The sequence below is a fragment of the Ochotona curzoniae genome, unplaced genomic scaffold (genome assembly GCF_017591425.1).
Source record: "Ochotona curzoniae isolate NIBS_2020 unplaced genomic scaffold, NIBS_Ocur_1.0 contig_4105, whole genome shotgun sequence".
NCBI lineage: Eukaryota > Metazoa > Chordata > Mammalia > Lagomorpha > Ochotonidae > Ochotona > Ochotona curzoniae.
This window is the reverse complement of record NW_024466129.1, coordinates 7,826,818-7,853,819: the sequence shown is the minus strand read 5'-3', so window position 1 is coordinate 7,853,819 and position 27,002 is coordinate 7,826,818. Positions and strand designations below refer to the sequence as shown.

The following is a 27,002-nucleotide window of genomic DNA, read 5'->3' as shown; positions in this document are numbered from 1 at the left end:
ATTTGGGAATAGAGATACATACTGCAACGTATGTGCTCTTCTCAGTATGCTAGTTTGAGAAATATTTAAAGATCTGGCTTGCTACATTCTTAATGAGGGAGAAAAAAAAAGAAAGAACTTTATCATTGATTTATTTACTTGAGAGGCAGCCAGTGAGGGAGACCAAGAGAGCTTCCATCTGCTGGTTTTACTCCACAGTTGTCCATGATGGCTGGGGCTGGGTTGAGGCCATAGCTAAACTCTGGGGATGTAATCCAGGTCTCCCACACAGGGAACAGGGACTCAAGCGCTTGAGGTATCAGCTGCTGCTTCTCAGGACTGCTGGCAAGGAGTCAGACCTGGGCACTGGACCCAGTCACTCCAACACAGAACGTGAACGTCTTACTCAGTGTCTCCAGCACGAGGTAAAATCCTATCCCAAGATTTGCCTCTAAATCACTAAAATATCACGTATCACTTATCTCTGCAGGGTGACAGAGGAAGATTCACTGATGAGTCATGACAACAGAGAGCTCAGGAACACAAACTAAGATCAGACCAACGTGAGTCTACGTGCAGGCCTGATACTTACTAGCTGTGTGATCTGGACAAAAAGACTTTCAAAATCTCAATTCTTGATAGGTCAAAGGAAACAGCATTTAGAGCAATGGGGGTCAAGTGAGCAAATTCTGTACATTATACTCACTGACCACATTCTAGGAAGGTTAACCACGGGGGGGAGAGGAGGGGACAAGCTACACTTAAAAAACTGGGGAGCAGTCAAGTGGCATGGTGGTTAAGGCACGGCTTGGAATGGCCCGTATCCCCCACCAAGTGCCTGGGACAGGCTCCTGCCTCAATGCTGCATCTGATCCCACTTCCTGTTAATACATCTAGGACGCAGCTCAAGTACTGGATTCCTGACCCCCACAGCAGAGACCCAGGATGAATTCTCAGCTCCCAGTTTTAGCCTGTACAACACTGCCTACTCAGACATCTAGGGAATGAACTAACGGATGGAAAGGGGTTTGATCTGTTTTTCAAATAAAATGCAAATAAATAAACTTTAAAAAATTATTTTCCAAACTTTTAAAAGGATGTGTTTTGCTGGTTACACAATACCATGTCAACTAATTCCATTACGTTATAAATTGTTACTGATGTAATGTCGGGGCTTTTAATCGATTGGGATGATACTCTGTCGGCTCTACTTTCAGACCAGAGACAGTCTCCCCATGGAACTGTTGAACTTATCTGGACAATAAGATGCTGGACTCTATGCTTTGTAGACGCTTGCAAGGAAAGAATCTCAACTGATTTTTGAACTGTGGTAATGCAACAAGATGGAAGAATCCACCATGGGGGAGAGTGGGTTTTGGGGAGGGGAGGGGCAAATCCCAGTGCCTGTAAAACTGTGTCACATAGTGTGGTGTAATCAATTAAAAAAAAAAAAAAAAGGATGTGTTTGTGTGAAAGGCGGAGTTAGAGAGAGAGGTCTTTTATTTTCTGGCTTAGTCTGCAGATGGCTCCAACAGCCAGGCTGAGCCAGGCTGAAATCAGGTCTGCATGTAGGTGGCAGGGGCCCAAGCCTTCGGCCCATCCTTGGCTGCCTTCCTCAGGCCAGAAGCAGAGCACTGGACTCAAGGTGCAGAAGCTAGGTCATGAGCTGATGCCCGTAAGCTGAAGTCACAGGTCACCGCTTTACTACAAAGCTGTCTCCCATGGCTTTTACGATCAAAAAATGAACTACCTTTCTAAAGAGATGAAGCCCTTTGTTAAGGCATAAAGAAATATGGAAAATCCACAGGATTTATGTGCCAGGAAGGGATAAGAGCGAAGGATTAACATTTTTCTCTTTTGGCATATTCTGATACATAGCTATGTTAAAAAAATATATAAATACACACTTTTTGTACATATAGATATATAATGCATACATACTTTTGTCAGTGAATGGAACAGTAAACTTGAAATAAGTGTTGACTTACTGGTTTCCTAAGGAAGAAGATGGACAAAGCTCCGACTAAAGGCATGTCTCCAATCAACGGTTCCAAGATCACTCGCATGGTACCATGAATCTAAACTCCAACAGGAAACCAGACAGGTAACAGCAGACAGGGTTCAGGGAGATCACATGAGAATCTTAGCGACTTTTACACATTTAACTTTTTTTTTTCAACTGCAATCTACAAACATAAACTTCAAAAAACTTACGAGCCAATAAGAACTCTACTTTTCTTTTTGAACATAGCTTAGAAAACTTTAGAAGATGGTAAACAATTTTAAAACTTACCTGTATGCTTTTCACACCAGCTCTACAAAAATACCGTTTAATCTCCAGATCAATCTCACAATTTCCTACAAAACTAACAGAGAAAAAAATCTGCATTACAAGAAGCTGAGTGCAATTAATTGTTCCTTTAATGGCCACAGGCTTCAAAGGCACATAACTTAAATAAAGCGATAGAAAAACAATCAAACTCAGATTGTAGGTAAAAACTGTAAATGTGGCTCACACCACAGTATCTTGCCATTCCTGGTCTCAGGCACGTGATGTTGTTAGATTCAACTCCCTTCATCATGTGCGTGTGTGTATGTCTGCATCCCAGTGGATTTATATTAAAATATAAATGTTTACTTGCAAAGGAAAATGGAATTGAAGAGTTACTTCTGGACCAGTCTTTTGATGAAACATAGTTTCTACTTGCATTAACAAATCTTATTTCTTTAAAACATAAAAAAGTACATTTTATTTGGCTGAAAGTAAATTTCAGATCACCGGCTCTTCACTCACACATAAAAAAACTAATGATGTGTCAGGGTTCCTGATATGAAGGATTAGAAATAGCAGGTCTGTCGGGGTCCTGGTGCTTAAGTTATATTAATTTGTGTTGCATATTTGTAATTATGCGTAACTATTTTATATAAATCGACCCCTTTCCTTCACTCCTGGAAAAAGGACATTAACTCCTGCTTGGGAATATTGTGACAAACACGGGACAGGAGGTATCCAAGCAGATGAGCAAAATACTAACAGCTGGGATGAAGCCCTTCCAGTATTTACCATCCTGGTACACACTTTTCTCCTTGAGAAGTGTTTCCTGTTCTGAAAAATCACTGAAACCCTATTAGAAAACCAGTATAAAACTTTTTTCTTCACCCCCAGACTTGATCATTTGATTCCTGAATATTTTTCAACTTCTCTTTTTCTATTTCTGTTGCCAATTTAGTTAAGGTCCTTTTGTGGAATACACACACACAGCAGAATGCATATTATTTAGAGACATAAATATTTGTGTAAGATACTTTGCATGTGTTGTTATGATTGCAAAGACCCCCAATGTTGGGCTGGGCAGTCCAGCCAGGTCTCTCACACGGATGGGAAGGCCAACCAGCTGGCCCTCACCTTCTGCATCCCAGCATGGACATTAGTAAGAACCTGGAACTGGCCATTCCAGTGTGGGATTGGAGCTCCCCCACAGTGTTTTAACTGGCAAGCCCAATGCCTGCTCCAAGACGTATTTAATAAACACATGGAATATTCAGTTTGGGAGACACTGAATAGCAGAACAAGGTTTCTACTTTGATGTAGCTGTCACCAGCCTCGTGGAGAACTCTTCTTGGACAAAGCCTAACCAACCTAAGACTTCAGCAGACTTCTACTTCTCTGGTGACAAGAGGAATTGCACTAATGGCAAATATTTTAAAAGATACACCTTTTTAACATATTAATGACATCCACAAGTACTTTGGCCCTTGCAAAGAAAACAAAACAAAAAACATCCTATACTTTTTTTAAAATAAAAGTAATTGATACTAGCTCCATATTTTAACACACCAATGTACTCTGAAGACTGAAAACAGAGATGTAAAAATAATCCTTAGTCAAGGAACGACAACAAAGAAACGCCATTGTAAATTGCTAAAAACGAACAAGCGCTCTGCACACAGCAGCCACCACACACACACTGCATCCTTGGGCCTCCTACAGAACGTGGGAAGTCACAGGCAAGTCCAAGTATGAGTGCAGACAAGCAACCAACACATACTGATTATACCAGGCATGGCGCCTGGCAGACTCAATTTCTCTCTTCCAATCGCCTTACTGTATTAAAATGTAATATCATTTGTCATCAGAATATGCAGTTCGGTGACACTGATAACATCTCTCCATTAAGAACTTACTCCTCATTCTCTCCTCCCCCAGGCCTCACAACTGCCCTCACCACCACACCCCTACTCCTCATTCTGTCTTCCCCCAGGCCTCACAACTGCCCTCACCACCACACCCCTACTCCTCATTCTGTCTTCCCCCAGGCCTCACAACTGCCCTCACCGCCACACCCCTACTCCTCATTCTGTTTTCCCCCAGGCCTCACAACTGCCCTCACCGCCACACCCCTACTCCTCATTCTGTCTTCCCCCAGGCCTCAGAACTGCCCTCACCTTCACACCATGTTGTAGCACGTGTCAGGATTTTTTCTTTTTAGGATTTAATGATACATGTATCTATTACATTTTGCTTAATTATTAATACACTCATGGACATGTGGGTTACTTCTACACATCAGGTATTATTGAAAAGATCATGACCACATAACAGCATAGATATTTTCTGAGAAAAGCATTTTCAAGCAATTTTATTGCGCAAACATTGTAGCATGTATTTACATGAACTAAGGCAACTACAATGTCATTAAGTATGGGACCATGTAGTTTATAGTTATTCAGAATGTTATATGGCACATGTTGGTAATGATGCTATGAATACGTATATGCAAATATCAGTTTCCATTCCCTGCTTCTAATTCTCTGGGGTACAGACGTGCTACGGTTTGACTGTGTCTTTCAGACGCTCATGTACCGGAGCCTTAACTCATCAATGCATGAGTGTTGAGACACGGTGCCTAGCAGGAGCTTGTTTGGGTCATGGGGCTGGAGCCTTCACAAATGGATTAGTGCCTTTCTGGCATGAATCACCACTCTTGCGGAACTGGTTTAGTCACTGTGCGAGCAGGCTATTATAAGCAATTCTATCTCCTGTAATCTCATACACGGCCATGTGCCTTTCCACTCCCAAAGGAGAAGGAGGACTCACCTTCTGTAGCCGCTTCCAGAACAATGGGCCAAACAGACCTCCACCCTTTAGAAACCATCCTGTCTAAAGGATTGTGGAATTGCTGGGTCCGATGGTAACTTTAAGTGTTGAGAAACTGTTACTACTTCACTTAGTGAACCTTGTTCCAATTTCTCCATGACTTCACTAACATTTGTTCCTTTTGTTTTGATGGTAGCTATCCCCATGACTATGAAGTGGCTTCTCACTGTAGTTTTGATACGCTTTTCCCTAGCAGCTGGTAATATCAAACACCTTTTCAAATGTGTGCTAGCCATTTATGTATCTTCCTTTGACAGTATTGATTCTTTCACTGCTGAATTTCAAAAGTCCTCTATGTATTGTGGGCATTAATCATTTCTGATTATAGGGACTGCTACAATTTGGGTAGAACTGGCATTTTATAATATTCAGTTTTCCAATGAATGAATATAGTATCCACTTATTTTCATATTCTTTAGTTTCTTTCACTAATGTTTTATACTTTTCAATATGTAACCTTTCACCTCCTTGATAAAATTTATTCTTACATATTTAAAATTTTTGGCTCTATTATAAATGGAATAGTTTTCTTAATTACTTGCTGCAATGTTCATTGTTAGCACATCAAAACACAATTGATTTTTGTGAGCTGCTGCTATATTACTGCTACTTCAGAGAATATATTAGTGCTAACATTTCTTTTGGTAGAATATTTGGGATTTGCTACCTGTAATACTGTGGAGATACGATTTTTATCTTCTGCTTTCTAATCTGAATGCCTTTATTTAACTACTCTGGCTAACACTTCCAATATTATGCTGACTAGTGGAAATCTGTCTTATTTGTACTTTTTCTCTAGGAAAACAATTTTCAGTCTTTTCCCATTGAGTATGAAGCTTTCTGTGGGTCTTTAACTTACAGTTTTTATTATGTTGAATACGTTTTCCCCTATTACAAGCTAACTCAGCATTAGTATGAATCGAATTTTGCTAAATGAGTTTTGAGCATCAACTGATGATCATATAGCTTTATTTTTCCGCCTTCTGTTAATGTGGAGTGTTATACAAACTGATTTTCATACGTTGAGCCATCCATTCATCGTGGGAACACATCCATTTGGTTATAGTACATAATAGTTTTAATATTAAATACTGCTACTGGATTTAGTTTATTAGTTTTTCTTGAGGATCCCCAAGTCAATACTCACGAGGACACTGATTTGCAGCTTCCTTATGGGGGCCTCAGTTTTCTTTAATCTTAAATGCTTCTTTAATGAAAACTATAAATACCCAGAAGAAAAATAATACCTGGTTTTCAAAACAGCAGGTAAGAAACCTGCTCCCTATCTATTCCCCTTGATGCAAACAGGTAAAGGACATTATACTTTATCAATCACAGCACAGTTATAACACAAAACTTACCTAATCTGAAGGTCCAGAATAATTTGCCTTTTGTCCACATTCTCAGTGTATACCTTAACACCATTGATCCTAAGGGGCTAAAAATGGAAGCGGCATATTAAAAAACAAAACTAAGCTTGCAATGTGACACAGAGGTGAAGAGAGTAACCTTGGACATCAGACTAAGGGATTTAAAAGTCTACTTTAATGGCTGCTTGACTTCCGGTGCTTTATTTGACCTTAATTTTCTCACCTGTAACATGGCAATAATAATGGCATGTGTTTCATGAGTTGGCTAAGAAGAATATGGCACCATGAATGAAAAGAACTTGGTATTCTTCCTGACATGTGGTCAGTACTCAATCACCACTAGGCGTGTTGCCAGTACGTGCAGGGATTTTTTTTCCTGTTCTTTTCTCTAAGTTCTTAAACCCCTTTGTACCTTCCAATTTAATCTGATCTTTTCCCTCTACTCCATCCTTACTAAGCTATTTGAAGAAAAAAGTTTGTCTTATAATTCTTCCTTTCTGAAGACATTCACAAAACTGAGGCTTGTAAGTAAATAATATAAGCTGTTGATATAATGCCAACATCTAAGATAGGATGAATTACCATGTAAACTGAATAAGGTCATAGATTTTTACGCTTCAAGGATCCAACTAGAATGTCATTGTAGTGTCTGGCACTGTGTTGTAGCAGGTAAAGCTGCCAGCTGTGGTGCTAGCATCCCATATGGACACTGGCTTGAGTCCTGGCTATTCCACTTCCGACCCAGCTCCCTGCTTATGTGCCTTGGAAAGCAGTGGAAGATGGACCAAGTATTTGGAACACTACATTCATGTGGTAGACTCAGAAGCAGTTTCTGGCTCAGTTTCAGATCAGTCTATCTCTGGCTGCTTGGAGAGCGATCCAACAGGCAGAAAATCTCTCACTGTGAACTCTGTCATTCAAATGAATAAATAACAAACAAACATAATTTCAAAACCTTTCCCTGAATATCAATATTGGGTCTCCTTGAAAATCTCAGCATTATATTTGGGCCTAAGAAACACCTTACTTTCTAGAGTACTGTTGTTTACTTTGACAAGAATGAGAGTCTGAAAATCTTACTTCTCCATGAGCTACAGAATGGAACTAAGTCTTCACACATGTCCTACTATCCCAGGCTCTAATATTTTCCTCTTTCCTCACTTCAACGACATCTCAGATGAAAGAGAAACAGCAAGACCAATTCCACTCCAGATGCCCGAACATGACCGAACAGAGGAAAGGCAACAGAACGTGAAGGCAACAGAATTTATTTGTCTAAGGGCCTTACCAGCACAGTTCAGACAAAGCATTTTTTTAAAAAAGATTTATTTATTTTTATTGGAAAGACAGATATACAGAGAAGAGGAGAGACAGAGAGGAAGATCTTCCATCCACTGATTCACTCCCAAGTGGCCACAATGGCCACTGAGCCGATCTGAAGCAAGGTCTCCCACGTGGGTGCAGGGTCCCAAGGCTTTGGGCTGTGCTTTACTGCTTTCCCAGGCCACAAGCAAGGAGCAGGATGAGAAGCAGGGCTGCCAAGATTAGCACTAGTGCCCATATGAAATCCCAGTGCGTGTAAGGCGAGGACTTCAGCCACTAGTCTACCGCACTAGGCCCCAGGCAAAGCATTTTTCATAGAACTGAAGAGCATGCAGAGAAAGATGGAGATTGCTATACACATAGAGATTGATTTGCTCATTTTCCACCCACTGCTTCACTCTCCAAATGTCCTCAACAGTCACACTGAAGTCAGTAGCAGGACCTTCGTATGGGTCTCCTGCTTGATGGCAGGGGCCCTGGTCCTTGAGCCACTGTCCACTGCTTTCCCATGTGCCTAGCAGGAAGATGGAGAGGAAGCAGAGCATCCAGGACTTGAGCCAGCAGTCCCATGTGTGATGTCAGTGCTGCAAGTGGTAGCTTAACTGGCTGTACCACAATGTTGGCCTCCTGCTTCGGGCATTTTAACTTGTATTTATATAGTATTCTAAATGGGAATTATGCAGTCTTTTCTCCCTAACCTGCTGTTATCATTTTAGGCTACAGAAGGTACATATTATATATATCACACACATGTCCTGTGCAGGTTTTTGGCCACCTGAACAAGATGGCTATGCTTCAGGCATGCCACGTGTTTGGAGATCTCAAAGCCAAGAGCAGAAAGAGGCAGCACACACATGGAAGTGTATGAGCCTGCATGAGCCTGCATTCGAGCCCCTGGATCTGGAATAACTGCAGAGAGCACAGCACTGTATGGAGGATGTCAGCTGAGGGGAAAAGCAGCCTGACCAGTGTGGAATGGACACACTGCAATTGGTCAGCTAGTCCTAAGCTGCATCTAGCACATTCTGAAGAGCATTGAACAGTGACCTCCACTTGTGGAGCTTCTTGGCTCTATGTGAACTTACGTATAAACTGCATAGGTTTAAACCTATTATTATTTCTGAAGTTTTGATTAGGCATATAAAAAATGTAACCTTGACCTGTTGCTAATCATGAACACTGACTTTTCAAAATAAAGCAGAAAAAGAAGTCTGCCATGATAACGAATTTAAATGCTCAAGGCTTTCATTAGAAGCACAGTTGGGAACTAGCCTTACCTTTTTATATGGTCCTAACAAAATCTCTCTCATCTATAGAATCATCGTCATGCCTGTAATCCCAGCATAAAATCCTTAGTGGATGTTTTAAACATCTTCAGAGGGGTGAATCCATTCAGTTTGTTGTCAATGACTGGCTATACGAACTCATAACAGGACAGACTGTTTGTGATCATTCCTGAGAAATTCAATTCTCACAGAAGAAAATGGGTCTTGCAGAAAGACAGTAAAGTGAACTCTAATTGGAAATCCTGTCATGAAAACTGCATTGGCCAATAGGTCAGTGGGCAATGTGACGGCCCTCCCGTCAGGGACAGCAGAGCCAGCCCAGTGAGGGCAAGACCCTGAGCCACAGCTGCAGACACTTCTTAGGCCTCGAGCTAAACACACTGTCCCAGAACATACTTGGAGGAAGTTGAACATGCTGTCATGTTTTCACAGCAGTCCTCCGCCATGCACAGCAGGCATCCACAGAAGAAACTCACCTGTTCCCCCACATCGACCTTCGTAAAACTGAAGGTACTCAGGTGGGTGTTTGCTCCCCGCACCGCTGGCTCTATCGTTTCTCGAAACAACTTCTCTATGAACTGGCAGATAAAAGGCCACATGTGTTTCACAGTCTGGAAAGCAGAAAGGACTCATGTTAAACAAGATCTTGGAATACGTAATATACCTGAGTAATCATAGGAAATGATAATCCTGTAGTTTACTAGAATCTTTTAAAAAAACAAGAGGGGAGGTAAAGTACAAACCCAACACAATCAAAAAATTTTTTTAAACTCATTACAATAATAAACTACTGCCTTACCCGTGTGTTACAGTGATTAGCTACTTGCATTAAATACTCTGCTTAAGCACATCAACATCTTTAGTAATTTTAAAAGTCCTGAAGGACCAATTCTCTGCTGAAAACCTTGTAATTGTGCAGACCTTAACAAGCACCCAGGAAGATTTTCAATAAAAGACTAACTTCCCGTGGTATACAACAATCATTACCTATGCCAGGTTGACTACAAAACTGCATAAAACATGAATAAAAGAGATCTAGTTCAAAGTATACTGATATTAAAAACCTATCTTGAAAAATGGCTATCATCAACCACTAGGTTTCTTAACCTTCATTTCCCACTTGACAATGTTTCTGAATTTTCCCTCATGAGTCTCACAGGTGAGTGCTGGCCATTCAGGAGAAAAGACACATGGCCACAGACACGCAGGATTCTGAGCACGGGATGCTTTTCTGCAGGTGGAAGACTCGGTTCTCACTCCTTGGAGAGGAGTGCAACACGCTCGCCGTAACCCAGCTCTCTGGGGAGACGGCCTCCTTCTGCAGTCCAACGGAGCTCACACGCTGCCAACATTCACGTTCCCAAATATGGACACACGGGCTCTCCCTCTCTGATTCCCACTATTAGCTGGTATTTCGTATATTCTAATCTTACCTTATTTAGCCACTCTGCTCTTTCAGTGTCTGGAAAATGAACCTACAAGAGAAATATACACACGCATGACTTAACTGACTCCTGATTATTGTAAATAAAGTGTCAGGCAGCCCGTTTTGCATTCTTACTGTACTCCCAATGTTTGCCTAATGCTTCTCTTACACAGTGGTCTAACACTTGGGGAAACGGTTGTCGGGGTGGGGGGGGGAATGCACTGTGTGGCACCAGTATCATTACCTTCTCAGCACGCTGGGGCTGACTACCACAAATGCCAGCAGAGCCTCCTTTTCCTCCCACCGTCCGAAAGCACGGTCACTGTACTAGGCATTGTGGAGTACACGGAGTTGATCACTTCCTCTTTAGAAGAATCACATTTCCAAATCCTCCAAAAATCCACCTCTCCCTCCTGTTTTCTTCCTTCAGGACAAATCAGATTCTGCTGCCTTGCTGTATCTGTCTCCTCTGTACAGTCTCTCCCGCCCTTTCCTAAATGAAGATGATAATTATAGTTCTCCACGGACAGGGCCTGATTATTGAAGCTATTGCAGAAGCAAATAAAAGCCTATTTAGAAAAAATAGTGGAAAAAATATTTTCTCTGTTGTTGGAGCCAAAATAAAACATCTTGCAAAGGGAGGAAAAGCTGTTTTTTTGGCTACGGATCAGGAATTTTTAAAGCATATACAGGCTACATCAATGCTCTGATAACCACATTTTTGGCTCAGATGTACAGTGGATCACAGGCAATTTTATACTTGTGGCTGAGATATATTCAGAAATGTTTTGATGTCTAAAATTGCCACAATTTACTTTCCTGAATCACAAGAGTCCTTGAGTCTGGGCAGACCCTTCCTCGCACTCAAGCTGGGGACTGGGGCCAGTGGTAAGAGGATGACCACCAAATGGCAGAGGAAGGCTGGACAAGGAGAACTACCATAGGGAAGGGACCTGTGGGGAAAGAAAAAAGAAATAGTATCCTTATAAATTAAGAAAATGGCTTTAAAGTTGAGATACGTAATATTTAAGAAAGAAAAATTAAAGAGAATTGATAAAGATGTCTGCTTAAATTACAGAATATCTTTCCATCACCAACGAGTGGCCAATTTTGACTCCCCTGGCAACAAGGGTGGCATCAGTTTCCCCAAAGGAACAGGAAGATATTTGGAGCTTAGAAGAAGGAGAGTTGGAGAGTTTGTCAGACTTGCCAGATAAGGCTACAAACTCATCTGTAATTAGCTGGCTGCCATTTCTTTGTGAGACAGTGAAATGGTCCAATACTTGAGTAAAAGATAAGTCAGCAATGGAATAGGTGGTCTCCATCGAGAGGTACACTAAACATCAGAGCAGATACAAAGCTATGGCTCTTCCCAACTCACTGTGAGGCTGTCTCTGCTTCTGCCCTCTCCTTCTCTATCCAACCAACCCCTGGCAACGGAAGGGACAAAAGGCAACCAGGCAGCACCTTCTACGTGGGGACTGCCAGAGCTACATTATGGATGCACTCCTTCCTTTAAAACCTCAGAGTAAACACAAGCACCCGGACGAACATCTCTGCAGAGTTGAGGTGCTGTGGACTTGCGGGGGACTGGCTTTGGACTGTGCGGTTTGTGTGTGGAGACCTATCTAGACATCCGAAGGCACTTGCCCTTTCTTTTGATGTTATGACTGTTGACACCTGCTGCTCTTGGAAGGCCTCTCCTTTCCTGGCTTCCCAACTGCACTAAATTTAGTTACCAGAACAATTACTCCAGAAAACAGGAATCTTGTTTCCATCTACCCTACTCAACATCATGAGCTCCTACTTGGTAAATACATCAGGATTCTCAGGTTGGCCTTCAAAGACATAGCAGGAATCACATCTCAAATTCACAGCTTAACAAACAATATCACTTTTATCACACTCCCGATGGATTGGAACCATCATGGCTTCTTATACAGAAACGCACTTCTCTCATCTACATTTTTCTTTTTATACATCCTCTTTTCTTAAGTTTATTGTCCTCTGCATCCTCTTAAGTGTATTATTATAACAGTATCCATCCTCTTAAGTGTCTTATCAACTCAGGTCAGTTCTAGACAACTTCCAACATGGGACAACGTCCAAAACTAATCACCCCTCCATCCCTTCACACTGTGTGAGCACAAACACTCTCTTAAATCTGAGTTGTCCCAATCCTCCTCTGTGAATGCAACTCAAAGTATTCATGTTAGATCTCTCAGTTTTACCTTTCAATTCATCTCTTAAAATCACAGGGCCTTTTGAGTGGTCTCTTTTGCAATATTCTCAACATCAGAAAATTACAGAATCTGTAATTTAATTCACCAACTGGGCCAGCAGGTATGGCAGCCGATATTTTTCAGTCAACACACAGTATCAAATCCATATTTGTAAATATTATCAAAAGAACTACTTATTACTAAAGTTTTCCCAAATTATGAGAAATTATTATGCTTGGTAAGATAATATATAACCAGATTTTTCAAAATTTACTAGATGTTGCATATCTTTAAGATACATATATATAACTACATATTTTATGTAATACCTCTTTATAAATGTACAGACTGGAAGTTTACAAAAATATATGCCAACTAACAAGGAGGATGAAGGTTTTATCTTTTCCTGCTTATATTTCTTTTTCAAAAAACCTTATTTAGTTTCATTGGAAAGGCAGATATACAGAGAGCCAGGAGCTGGGAGTTTCTTCTGTGTCTCCTACATGAGCACACAGTCCCACAGCTCTGGGCCGTCCTTGACTACTTTCCCAGGCCACAAGCAGGGAGCTGGATGGGAAGCAAAGCCTCCGGGACATGAGTCAGTGCCCATATAAGATCCTGGAATGTGCAAGGCGAGAACCTTAGCCACTAGGCTACTGAGCTGGGCAAACCCTCCCGCCACACACACACCCGACACATACTGTTTTTTCTATATTTTTGAATTTCTTCTGAGAAGGGTGAACCATTTTGCTGACTGCTATTATAATTTAAGATGAAAATTAACGCAAAAGTACTCTTTTTATACAATAAAAGGCCAAGGTGATGTGAAAATAGAATTTTCAAAAATAAAATTACATCTTCATTACATTAGAAGAGAAAGATAACTTGGAAACAGGATTCTCTTGCAACATAAGTAATTTACTTCAAATTTGATTTGGAAAAAAAAAAGTTGATGCACCAAATTCTAAAGACAAAATGCAACTATGTGGAGCCCAACACTTTAATGATTCGATATGGCAAAAACGTCCCAACGGAAAAAACACATTCTTCTCAAACATCATTAGGTTTCTCTAAACACACTGAGTATTTTTCAAATTGGACCTGCCAGTGTGCTAGTCAATTCCTACTCTTCTTGTGGTCTTTAATGTCACCACAAAGAAAAACAGATACCAGGCTCATGTATCACTTAAGGAATTACACATGAGATAATATAGTTTATCTACCGGCCCAAACAATTGAACATTATGAGGTCTCATGTTAGTTACTATATTTTAGTTACTGGGTCAAAAAGTCTTGAATGTAGTGCAGAGGTGTTGTTCGCTCTTCCTGCAGAACCCATTCATTGAACACTCACAAGACCCGCTGTTGTGCTTGGGAACATGGCTGGAGGAGGGGCTGGGGTGGAGATGTGATCCCCTCACCCTTGCTGTACGTCAAGGAAGGAGCGTGAGGAACAATTTGGTGCTGCCTGGAAGGGTCCATTAAACACACAGGGAGCAGACCACACACAGGCTGGCTGTGAAAGGACTCACTGTGCTAAGACAGGTTTGATATAATATAAAATGTTTCCCTTTCTGGTTCCTCATGGAGAGCTCCTAAGATCTGATAGCATCCGGTTCCTGATTCTAGGCCAAGTTCCACCTGCTCCACTTCCAATCCTCTTTCCAGTGAACCTGGAAGGTAGCAGAGGCTGGCCCACCTACCTGGGAGACCCAGGAAATACTTCTGGCTCCTGTCTTCTGGCCTGGCTTTGTCTTGGCCCAGCCCCGGATGTTACAGACACTGGCGAGTGAACCAGCCAATGGACGCTCGCTCCTGTTTCCCTCAGTTTCTATGAGCTAACCTAGCAAATGAACTGAACTTCTGGTAAGGACCACGCATGGGAACCTGGATCTACAACCATTTAGTCAGAAGTATGGTGATAACCTATTGCCTTCTATTGGCACTTGAAGTGGGAGAGGGCACTTTTTCGGGGGCCTGAACCTTCTCCAGTAGTGTCAGAATCAAGCTGAGCAAGAAGACAGCTTGTTTATCATCATTATGCCCACTGGCGTGTGCATGGTGTCTGTGCAAAAACTCACATACATTCTGGTGACCAGAAGTAAAATGCCGTATAGAATGCGAGAGTAGGAAAAGCAGTTTGATTCTTTTCTTTTTTTTTTTTTTTTATTGGAAAGGCGGATATACAGAGAGGAGAGACAGAGAGGAAGATCTTCCGTCCGATGATTCACTCCCCAAGTCAGCGCAACGGCCGATACTATGCCAATTCGAAGCCAAGAGCCTCTTCCAAGTCTCCCACGTGGGTGCAGGGTCCCAAAGCTTTGGGCCGTCCTCAACTGCTTTCCTGGGCCACAGGCAGGGAGCTGGAAGGGAAGCTGGGCTGCTGGGATAGAACCGGCACCCATATGGGATCCCGGGCATGCAAGGTGAGGACCTTAACCACTGCGCCACCGCGTAGGGCCTGATTCTATCTTTTATGTCAACAAAGACAAGAGCAGATAGTTCCTATGGCTGGTTTGAGATGACAAGGACAACAGGTGACAGAGTTAGGAAATGAGGCTGAGAGCCGTCTATAAGGACGCTCTGGGGAGCACAAGGCGGTGCCGATTTCATTCTACAGGCAGTGGACCAATGCTCACATTCTTAGGAGCAACGTCGTCAGGCTAACACTTGAAGTTCTTTGTCTTAGTTCCCGATCTATTCTGGAACTAAGGGAGAACCCACCTGCACAAATGAGCTCCCAAAGCAAGTGAACTGGCTTACATTGTTAGAATTTATACGAGGTGATTTTATAAATCAAGCCATCTCTTGATATTAGTATTCCAGGACATTCAATAGTTCTGAGGTTTATAATTTTTAAGTGATCTTTCAAAAGTGCTAAAGAAAACGAAAATCAATATATCAAACTTGAAGTAAATCTGTTCCCCGATTTTAAATTCTGTTCACTCAGTCAAAAATATGCCTCTCACTAATACATATTCATAAACATTTGCTTATGTTACACAAAACAGAATTTTAAAGTAGCAAAAACATCCGAGAGATTGGGCTGTACTGCAATAACATAAAACATGTTCCCAAATTGCATAGGAACTTATTACTTGGTTTTGAATTTATCTCTCAACTGAACAAAACCTCTTAAATCTCCTTTGTCTTTATTAATTTTATTATTTCATCAATGAATCCCTGTATTATTCAAGTTTCTATGACATCTAAAAGTGGATACTACCCCCAAATTGTTATGTTTTTAATGCTATCTTTAAAAAGAACAAAGGCATATTTTAAATTCAAATATGCTATTGATATCGCCAAAGTCATTTTGCTTTAAAAATTAAACCAAAATATACAAAGGCAGAATATTTAATTGTATGCCAGAATTCTACATAACAATACTTTCTTTAATCCTCAAAAGACTCTTTGAACAATTAATGGTTCCTTGGAACAGATAATGGGACTTGGGTAAGTAAGTATAATAAAGACCTCCAGCCCCAGAGAACTAGTCCCACAGTCCTTGCCATTGTATTCTGCCGAAGCATAATGGATGAAATGCATTTATAAAAAACTGTCAAAATTTCCTAATTAAACATTTCCTCTTTCTAAACATTCAAAAACCAATACCTAAAACTGAAGTTAAATAAAAGGAATACTTTCCTTCAAATAACCCCTTCTTGAAGGGATTTTGCTCAACTATGCATAGCTCTTACGGCACTCTCTCAAAGAAAAACAGTCAAAAAAACCCCTCAAAGTTCTACTACCTAGAACCACAAGTAAAGACAGGAGGAAGGAAGGCTCTCAGCCATGTGATACATCTGAGTGTGTCCTGGAGCCCAGAGACGCCAACCAGTACAGGGGTCTGTTAGCAGGGCCCGGGCACTCCAAGCTCATCACCCCACGGCATCAGTCCAAACACACCTATGAGTGTGTCCTCCACTTATGAGCCATCAAAAAGATCAACGTTCTTATACCCATCAGTGAGTTCTATGTACCAAAGCAGATTATTTTTGTCTCCTTGTCTACAGTCAACACAACCAAGAACTGCGATGTAGGTAAGGCGGAACCAGGACAACATAAGTTCGGGTTCCAAGGAACTGTGACGTGCATGTTCTTTATCAGTTGTACTGTATAAGAAACTCTTTTCAGGAAAACTTTGAGCAAAGAATGCACACTTGCTTGGCAGTGCATAGTTAGTTTACTTAGACATGGCCCGCATTCAAAGAATTCAGGTTGGGGAGTTACCAAATCAAGATCTTTAAATATTTAGAATGTTTAATACTGTTTTGTCTGCATATGAATTCAATACTAAAATCTGTTGCAAATGGGAGGGGAAAAAAAGACATATGCAGTTAAAGTTGCCTCCCCAAAATCTAGGTTTACACATAGAGGAAGAGAGCATAAGATTCCAACATACAAAGAATGCCTTCCCTGAAAGCCCAAGGCTTGGAACCAGTGTTCAAGAAGGCAAAAGTTAGGGACAGCTGGGCAAGAGACATGAGGCATGAGACAGAAGAAATAAGAAACTTCTCAAGTGTCCGTCACTCCCTTGTACCAATCCTCACAGCAGTCCAACATCAGCGCTGTCCGACTGTGATACGCAAACAAGACAATACGTGTATGTTTGGCTCCTGGGATGATTGAAAGAAAGAGGAAGCAGCCACGTGGGGCTTAGTGAAAACTACTCAGTGCAATCTCTTCAGATTATGGAATGATGATGAGAAAAAAAAAAAGCGCTTGGGACATACTAAATACCGAGAATGGACAAAACGTGCAAATAGGCTTTTAAAGTTTCCAAACTTGAAGCTGTATCTGGCACCTGCTCATTTCTACAACTTGGGTGATGAGCTTTGAAGAGGTACCAACACAAATTCGCTCCTTCTGATCTTTCTATCTGCAAATGTCTACTCATTTCCCAAACTATCCATCTCACCTCAAGATCCCCACTTCTAATGTGTCCCTGCCCATCATTGTCAAAGATTTGGGAGAGTATTCACAGAAATGGGAGAAAATAGGATCAAGAAATCTTATATAGTTTTGCTAAGACAGATAGCTACAGCTATTCAACGTCAAAAAGGCGAGGAGAAGAATATCTCTTGGAAAATATCTACCAGTCATATAAAAAAATCATCACAGTATGGCCAAGTTACTACCTTCAGGTAGAAACTAAACCAGGAAATACTTTTTATCCATTTCTAGTCAGCATAAAAACAGTCAATTCACACAGTAAAAAGAAAACCAACGGATCTTTTCAAAACCCATATGGTTCTAACACTCTCAGTGGTGGAGTAAGCTTTATGCAGAGTGCGATTACTCAACACTGTCATTTGATACTCCAAAAGGAACACTACAGAACAGTGATGCTGCTGAAAACTCCATGTCTTTAAGTCTAGTTCCTGACAGGAAACATTTTAAAAACTCCTTCCTGGGTGCTGTTTATATCAATGACAAACTGCACTAGGGAGAATACGCTTTGCAGTTTTTATCTTATACAGGCCATTTATTCATGTTTATTTTTAAAGGGGTCTTAAGTTTCATTGTGTGCAAGTAGTGACAGGTGGGTTCAGTAAGAACATGAAGGCTGCCAGACTAATCCTCCAGAGACCAGCAAGCTATCCCTTCACCAAAACACTGTCGGCGAGAGGTTTACTTAATGCCCCACATATAAACAAATGTCTACGGGAGGCATCTTTCAAATATTTGAAGCATATTCTCATAAATTACGGAAGTCCTTTAGGCATTTTTCTGTTGCTTCTAACAGAAAGAAAAATCGTACAAGTAAATTACTCGGTAATCTTGATTTAAATTGAGATTTGGGCCTGAGTCACATTAATCTCCAAAATTAAAATGAGTCTTAGAGTAGAAAACTCTTTTTTCGTCTTCCTTACTAAAACACACAGAACAATCTGGTTGCTTTTTACTTTAAATTCCAATAAAATGCCACTATTCAAATTTACATGCTATGTGTTCACTGGAACAGATTAAAAGATATACGATTATGGCACTGAATTAATTGCATATGTCCTGTATGCTATCCAGAAATCACAGCTTTGTTCTATATTTATATTTCTTTTTCAAAAAAAAGCTATATGAGATTGTGAAGATAGGGTTAAAATCTCTTAGAATTACAGAAGCAATAGAATACTACGCATCAACTTGTATTCAAAAGTTACACCAGGTTTAATATATCACTGTGAACTTTTCATGAAGCAAGGTTGTCCTCTTTCTAAAAGTTTAACTTCATTCTGTCATCTTCATTTGTGATTAATATAACTCATGCCGAAATCTCGAGAGCTAGCAGACTGAAACCAATTGCGTGGGCGTTCATTGCGGCATCGCACGATACACTGCTGTTTGCAGTGCAGGCCCTGGGGAGACTGCACACTGCTTATCCCCCGTGCCACTAACATCCCTGATCATGTCTATGTGCTAAGGTCCCCATAAAACCTTAACTGACGTGTTCAGAGGCTGCCAGGGCAGTGAACACTCTAGGCAGCCCAGAGAGGACAAGGAACTCCACCTAGACCCTCCACAAGTGTCCCTAGGTCTTTGGCCATTTCTGAGTTATATTTCCTAAATAAATACTAAACACAGTATATAAATACTAAATAAACACTAAATACTGTATTTTCTTGAGCTCTGTGGGCCATTCCAGCAAATCATACAACCTGAACCAGAGCGGGAGGGGTATCGTGGAAATCTACAAATGGGTAGTTTTGGCTGGGCAGAAATACGGTCCCCTGGGACTAGCAACTGCTACCTGAGATGGGACTGAGCATCTTAACCAAGACACTGACGCCGACTCCAGGGAGTGCCAGCACTGAAACACACTGCAGGGCATCAGGCAGTGTCCACAGGGTTAGAGGACTGCTTCTCAGGTGGAGAAAAAGTCATGCATTTGCTTTCAGAAGTGCTGTGAGTAAAGCAGTTCAGAATCCCACTCACGGCTTTTTCCTTGTTCTGCTGATCTAATTATAGAAGCTGCAAAAGCACAGGAAGGCCCTTTGCACTTTTCCCAGACCCTCTGATCCAGTTAGATCTTACACAACCACAGCGCGATGCTGAAGCCAGGAGGCAGCCATGCCTCTCTGCTGATCTATCCAGCATGCAGACTCGGGTGACCTGCACCACAGCCAAGCTGTAGAATCAACCCATCACCTCCTCATTGCCCTACTGCCCCCAATCCCTGGCACCCACACCTGTCCTCCCTTCAATGATACGTGAGCATGTTTATACATGGAGCTATACTCGATGTAAACTTTGAGACCGGCTTTTTCACTCAGCACAAGGTTCTGAGCTTCATCTGACTTGTTCTACATACCAACAGCTTGTCTCTTTAAAATCGAGACATGTCCCCACGCATAGGTATTTACCAGGTTTACCAGTTTAACCATTGAGAACGAAAGGACACTTTGGACTTTCTGTTTCTATGACTAATTGTGTCACTACAGACATCTACGTAAAGGATTTTATATGGCCAAGAAGTTTTCATTTCTCCAGAACAGATGTCTACAAGTGCTGCTGGTTCATCATATGCTAAGGACTTGTTTAATCAAGCAATGATTCTCTTGGGAGTCTGTAGCATTTCTTATTCCTCCCAGCAAAACAAAAATGTCTCACCATTTTACATATTTTAAATATACCACTAACAGCACTGAGTACATCCATGCTGCTGTACAACTACCACCACACTCCAAATTTTTTTTCAGCTTCCTAAAGTAATCTATAAGCTACATATTTCCCCAAATAGTAAAGCAACTAAATAAGTAAGTCCAAATGCATACAAGTAAATTAATAACCTAATTTAGAGTTCCTTGGTAGTGGACTATGAATGAACAAACACAACTTAGTGACCTATCTGGTCTTCAGGAGCATTTGATCCAACTTCGCTGATTAATGAAGGACAGAGCCCTCCAAATTATTCGCCAAGTTAAAAAAACCTAGATCTCCATCAGAACTGAGCTACTTGGGGAGACAGGTACATACACATGCAGAAACGCTCAACCAGGCCTGCTCTTGCACCTGCACAGATGAGCACTTAACCTGAAAACACTGGAAAAGTTGCCATGGCATCAAGGAGTGGAGGCACTCAAAGTCAGGGGAGAAGGTGAGCTGGAGTCCTGAAGCCTTCTCGTGTAGAGGCTAGAGACAGCAGGTTGAGAAATCCAGAAGAACATGGCAGAGAGACAACAAAGTGAGCCTAACTTAGACAGATCTTTGAGAGTTGTCGAAGAAGAACTGAAATCTGGGAGGGCCGAGCAACTGGGAAGGCAGATTTACAGAGAGAAGGAGAGACAGAGATTTCTGTCTCCTGCTTCACTCCCCAAATGGCTGCAATGGCTGGAGCTGAGCCAATCCAAAGCCAGGAGCCGCTTCCAGGTCATCCATGCATCAGCAGGTCCCAAGGCTTTGGGCTGTCCTCTGTTGCTTTCTCAGGCCACAAGCAGGGAGCTGGATGGGCATTAGAGCAGCCAGGACATGAAGTAGCATCCATGCGGGATCCTGACACTTGCAAGGTGAGATTTAGCCACTGGGCCATGATGGCAGGCCTTAATGATTATCATTGTTATTTTTTCTTAATGGATTGGTGGGGCCAGAGCCATGACATACCGGGCTAAGCATCCCTTATGGAATTCTGGTGGTTCCACTTTCTCAAGCAACCTGCTTATCGTCTTGGAAAGCAGCAGGAATTCTTTGGGCCCCTGCACGTATCTGAGAGACACAAAAGAAGCTCCTGGGTCCTGTTGGCCCACCTTGGCCATTCACTGCAGCAACTGGGGAGTGAATCAGCAGATGGAAGATCTCTTGCTCCATATCTCTCCTTCTCTTTCTGTAACTCTGCCTTTCAAATAAAAACAAATATTTTTTTTAAATGAGAGTTTGGCAAGCTGGTCCTTCATACAATGCTGTTACGAATAAAAATGGTGGTCCGGCGTGGTGGCCTAGCAGCTAAAGTCCTCACCTTGAATGTGCCAGGATCCCATATGGGTGCCGGTTCTAATCCCGGCCGCCCCGCTTCCCATCCAGCTGCCTGCTTGTGGCCTGGGAAAGCAGTCTGGAATGGGACCTTACATCCCCACAGGAGTCCTGGAGGAAGTTCCTGGCTCCTGGCTTTGGATCAGCTCAGCTCTGGCCATTGTGGTCAGTTGGGGAGTGGATCATCGGAGGGAAGATCATCCTCTCTGTACATCTGACTTTCCAATAAAAATAAAATAAATCTTAAAAAAAAGAATAAAAAATGATTAAATACATTGTGGAAACCAGCTTGACATGCCTCAAAAAGTCAAATACAGACCCAATTGTAGACTGTTTGGCACGCATCTAAAAAAATTCAAAATGAATATACAGACAAAACTTACATGCATGTGTTCACAGCAAAACTATTCATAAGTCTAAATGTAGAAACACAAATAGTCATCAATGGAGGAATGGAGAAACGAGTCATAGAACTATACAATGCAAGATTCAGCTTTAAAAAGGTGAAGTACAATAGGAACGAACCTCGAACACTAAGTGAGGGCCGGGGTGTTGCAGTGCAGTGGGTTAAGCTGCCTCATGGAATGCCTGTATCCCCTTCTAAAGAGCCAGTTTGTGTCCTGGCTGCTGCACTGCTGGCCCAGCTTCCTGTTAATACGCCTGGAAAGTAGCAGAAGAGGGGACCATGAGGGATATCCTGCTGGAGCTCTAGGCTCCTGGCTTCGGCGTGGCCAAACTCCAGTGCTTGCGAGCGTTTGGGTAGTGAACTGTGTTTGGAAGATTTTTTTCTTTTCCTCTCTGTCACTCTGCCTTTTGGGTTAATAAATAAAGATAACTTTAAAAAATATGCTAACTGAAAAAAGCCACATCCAGAAGTCACAGAGAATAGAACAATCTAGAGGCAGAAAGCAGATAATGGTTGCCATGGGCTGGGGGAGAGAGGAATAGAGATTAGCAAGTGGTAGGTTTTTTGGGGGAGCATTAAAATTTTTTGTACTAGATGCAACAGTTGTGCCACACTGGGAAGGTATTAAACAGGAGAATTATACACTTTAACAATTGTTAATTGTGTTACTGCAATAGAAATATAAGAATGGATGAAATGAAGTTATTGTAAATTCTGAAAATAAACTGGAGGAGTTATTAAAACGCATTACTAAGTGAAAGGAAACCCACCAGAAAAAAAAACTATCTACTTTATGAGTCTAACTCCATAACACTCTCAGAGGCCACCCTGAGGAAGGAGGACCAGGCAGAGCTCAGAAGTTTTAGGACTGTGAAACTGCTTTGCATGACACTGAAATGGCAGACACATGGTGACACTGCATAATTGTCAAAAACCCACAGAATGGTGCAACATCAAGAGGGAGCCCCATCGTAAGCTGTGGACTTCTGTTCACAATGTACATGTGGACACAGTCCAGTAAAAGTAACCTACGTACCACAGTAATTTACACTGCTACCAATACAGGAAACTGCATGAATGAGAACTCTACATGATCTGCTCAATTTTTCAATAAATGCAGACCCATTCTAACACATCTTCAAAGCAGTGAAGGAAAAACCTTTGCAGACAAATAAAACTTGTGACAATACATCACTGTTGGACCTATATTAAAGCAAATGTTAAAATAAGTTATTTAGGCAGGAAGAAAATTACCCCAGAGAGGAAGAAAAAAATTGAAGGAAACAAGAGAACAGTACCATGGCATACTGGTTTATACCTTCGCCTGCACTGCCCCCGTGTGTGCCAGTTCAAGCATCAGCTGCTCCACTTCCAATCTAGCTCCCTGCTAAAGACCTGGGAAAGCAGCGGAGGCCGGCCCAAGTCCTTGAGCCCCTGCACCCATGTGGAGAACCGGAAGTAGCTCCTGACTTTGTACCTGTCAAGCTCTAGTTGTTGCAGCCACTTGGGAAGTAAACCAGCGAATGGGTGATCTCTCCCTGTAAATCCTCCTTTCAAATAAAATAGATATCTAAAAAGCTCAGCTTCCTACAGCTGTGATTTGCCTGTTAGGAGGGAAACAACGGTTAAGAAAGAGCATTTCCATTACATGTCTTGATCATTCACAGAAATCATGTTAAAAGCATACTGCTGTGTACTTGTTACTCTCTAATACTGAGCAACAGAGGTGCCAGCTATCAAGATGGGCCATCAGCTTGCGTTGCTAATGCTCTCCAGGAAACAGCAAGCCGCCCACACCCTGGCACCTGCAGTGTCCTCACTAAGCAAGGTGTGACTGAAGCCAGCTCCCAGGCACGTCAAGCAGGGACTTCCAGGGGTGACCAGGGAGCCTCTGAAAAGACAAAACAGATCAGTCTCTAAGGGTTACTAGCTGACTTGTATTTCCAATTTCTTCTTCATTGCCACTGAGATGTCCAAGTCCAAGTTCTGCCTCTGCTAACTTCTGTTTCCTCACCTGTGAAGTGAGGGTGTAAATGGCTTTGCTATGTAAAAGGCTGAGAGGAAACCCTGAGCTGAGTGCCGAACTCATTCTAAGGCAATTCTTCGGGTGTTCTTTTTCCCGTAGCCAACCTGTTTCCAACTTCTCAACTGCTCTTTATTCCCTGTGGCTTTGCGTCTTCCATCTTCCGAAGACCACGTATGATTCTAAGGGATCTGACCGAAGCAGAAAATGGGTCTAAGTACAAAAGCTGCTCCTTCACTTTATGTACCATGATTGCATGCCAACGTGCTTCTGTGAGATGAGTCTGGTTTTGGAGATGTTAAAGCATTGAGGAAAAATGGATCTCAGAAATGATGAAACCTGGTTAGGCCACAATTACTGTTGGTGAGTCATACTGGCTCGAGATTATTCTAAAATACATAGCAGTATGACAGGGTAAATTAAAAAACACCTCCCTCCTACTTTATCTGCAAAGGCAACTATGTTCTAGTCTCTGGAATCTGCAAATGGATTAGAAGCAGAGTAATCCAGACTCACATCAGTGCTTGGAGCAGGATGGCAGCATCCAATAGGCAGCGTGAGCCTCTGTGCCACAATGCCAGCCCCTAATTTGGGCTGTTTGTACCCAGAATTGTAAGGGTTAAGTCTCAACTGTCTTAAGCTACTGAGGTTGTGGCAGTTATGTCACAGTGGCCTAACGTAGGCAGCAAGAACGAATCTTTACTAAGCTGTGCAGTACTTCATACACAGAGCACACTTCCTTCTTTCCGCCAACACAAAATCATAACTGGATTCAAACCACTGAATAAAAAAAAAATCAACACTTTCCTTCAGACACTGGATAAATGCTAAGATCCCTACGTATCTGGAAATACAATTAGAGATTGCATTACCACTTTTTTTTTTTATCAGACTAAATTTGAACTGTTGGTTTGAAATTCCAGGACTCAGATACTAATGAAGAAAGTGGTAACACACTGCACCCACTAAGTCTGGTTGCTCGGTGCGGCAGGTAAGTGCGACCTACCCTGGCGAGTCTGGGTGTGAGTCCTGGCTTCCCTCCCTGCCCTGGCTCCCTGAAAGCAGGTGCTGGCACTCAAGCAGACTGGCTCCTGCGCACATGGGAACCTGGACCGAGTACCTAGTTGTTGCACACATTTGAGAACTGTGGATGGTCCTCCGCCTTTCAGATAATTACAAGATTAAAAAAAAAAAAACTTTTGAGTACAAACAATTTACAAATGCATGATATTAGATACTATAATAAACACAACTGTTAAAGACCAAACAAAATTCTTTAATTAATAAGTTTCATAAGAAATAGAATGCTGTCCCGGTGCTGCGGCTCAGCATGTCAAACCACTGCCCAAGACACCAAGATTCCATTTTGGAGCTCCAGTTGAGCGTGCCGACTACTTTGCTGCTGATCCAACTTCCTACTAAGTCAGGAAAGCAACAGAATATGGGTCCCTGCCACCCATACGGGAATCCTGGCAGTATCTATCTTATCAGGGAGGAGACTGAAAGTGGAACCAGCAATGGAAAATCACAAGCTTGGGATGGTGCTTGGTGCAAGGATGCAGCGCACACTTACAAACCAACCCAAGGGGGGCGGGGGAAGAGATTCCTTGGATGACACTGTTCAGAAATATGCAGGGAAAACAGAAGGTGAAGTTACATGGCATACCTTCAGGTATTAGTAATAACAGAGTATCACATAGATACATTCTTAGCAACGACAACAAACACAGGCAGTGAAACCGAAACAAAGAAAAACTTCAGAGCTCATCTCAGGCTGAGGTGAGCCAGGAAGTGGCAGAAGCCACTCTTTGAGATGTGACTCAGGCCACAGCAAGGCCACCCGCAAGGTGAGCACCTGTCACAGCTGTGGGTCTCTTGGAGCGCTGACCTAGGGTGTGTGCCTGCCACCTGCCTGGGTCCAACATCTCACTGGGTCTATCCTCACTGCAGCCTTAGGGACAGCACCCGGGCAGGCCCACATCTTACGGGCAAAGCAAAGCAGCTTCTAAGAGGTGTGACTGACTCACGTGGGGCAGTTGGGAAGGGGCGGGACTCAGATCAGGGGCACAGCTGCCTGATACGGAGCACAAGAGCTGCTGGCTTGCCTGCTTCTAGCGACAGGCAGCCATCCCACTCGGGGCTGGGCAACAAAGGCCTGCCAGCCGACACCGGCCCATCACCTTCAAAGTTGGACAAGACAATTCAGAATTTTCTTGGAACTCTCAAGGTAGCCATTCCTCCACTATGCTACACAAACTACCACAGGGAAAAACACTGCAGTGAAGGATCCTGAATATCCTCGCACACACAGGAAGAAAAGCAAGCACAAGTTGTGACTCACTGCACATGGAATGCTATTCTTCTAAAGGCTATTTACATAAGAGACTGGATAAACCTACCGTGTCTTCTAATGCAGCATTCAGAACAAACCCCGCCTTCCCCGGCTAGACTCTTCTTTATACAATTATTCTACAACTCTGATGAACTCAATTCAGGAATAGTTTATAAATCATAAGAACTAAGAAATAGCAAGATGTGCAACTTAAAAAAGACCAGAAAATTAAATATATCAATTCTACTTTTATCTTCTCTCACTGTATAACAATCTTTCTTTCAAATGAGTCCACCAGACAACCACTTACATACAAATGCGACTTCCATAAAGATATGATGATGATTTGAAGCATGGTTTTGAAGAATGTACATAATACCCACAAAATAACAGCTAATGAGGAACTAAACACATGTACATATATTTTGGGGTTAACCCTTGAACCATCTAGGGGATAAGAAGCTGAACCTGACCCAGTCAAAAATCAGCCTACAGGTGGGGACACCTGGCACA

The 27,002-nt window shown here is 42.1% G+C and overlaps 1 protein-coding gene across 3 annotated transcripts in view; it reads right to left on the bottom strand.

The window, feature by feature from the left end:
* ESYT2 (extended synaptotagmin 2) overlaps positions 1 to 27,002 on the bottom strand; it is a 90,131-nt gene that overhangs the window by 52,175 nt on the left and 10,954 nt on the right. For all 3 annotated transcript variants that reach the window (XM_040984359.1, XM_040984356.1, XM_040984357.1), the window contains exons 2-6: positions 10,550 to 10,591; positions 9,593 to 9,727; positions 6,499 to 6,575; positions 2,273 to 2,345; positions 1,968 to 2,057 (exon numbers count right to left, since the gene is read on the bottom strand). In XM_040984359.1, the coding sequence (XP_040840293.1) occupies positions 1,968 to 2,057; positions 2,273 to 2,345; positions 6,499 to 6,575; positions 9,593 to 9,727; positions 10,550 to 10,591 (417 nt within the window). The remainder of the gene's footprint in view (positions 1 to 1,967; positions 2,058 to 2,272; positions 2,346 to 6,498; positions 6,576 to 9,592; positions 9,728 to 10,549; positions 10,592 to 27,002) is intronic.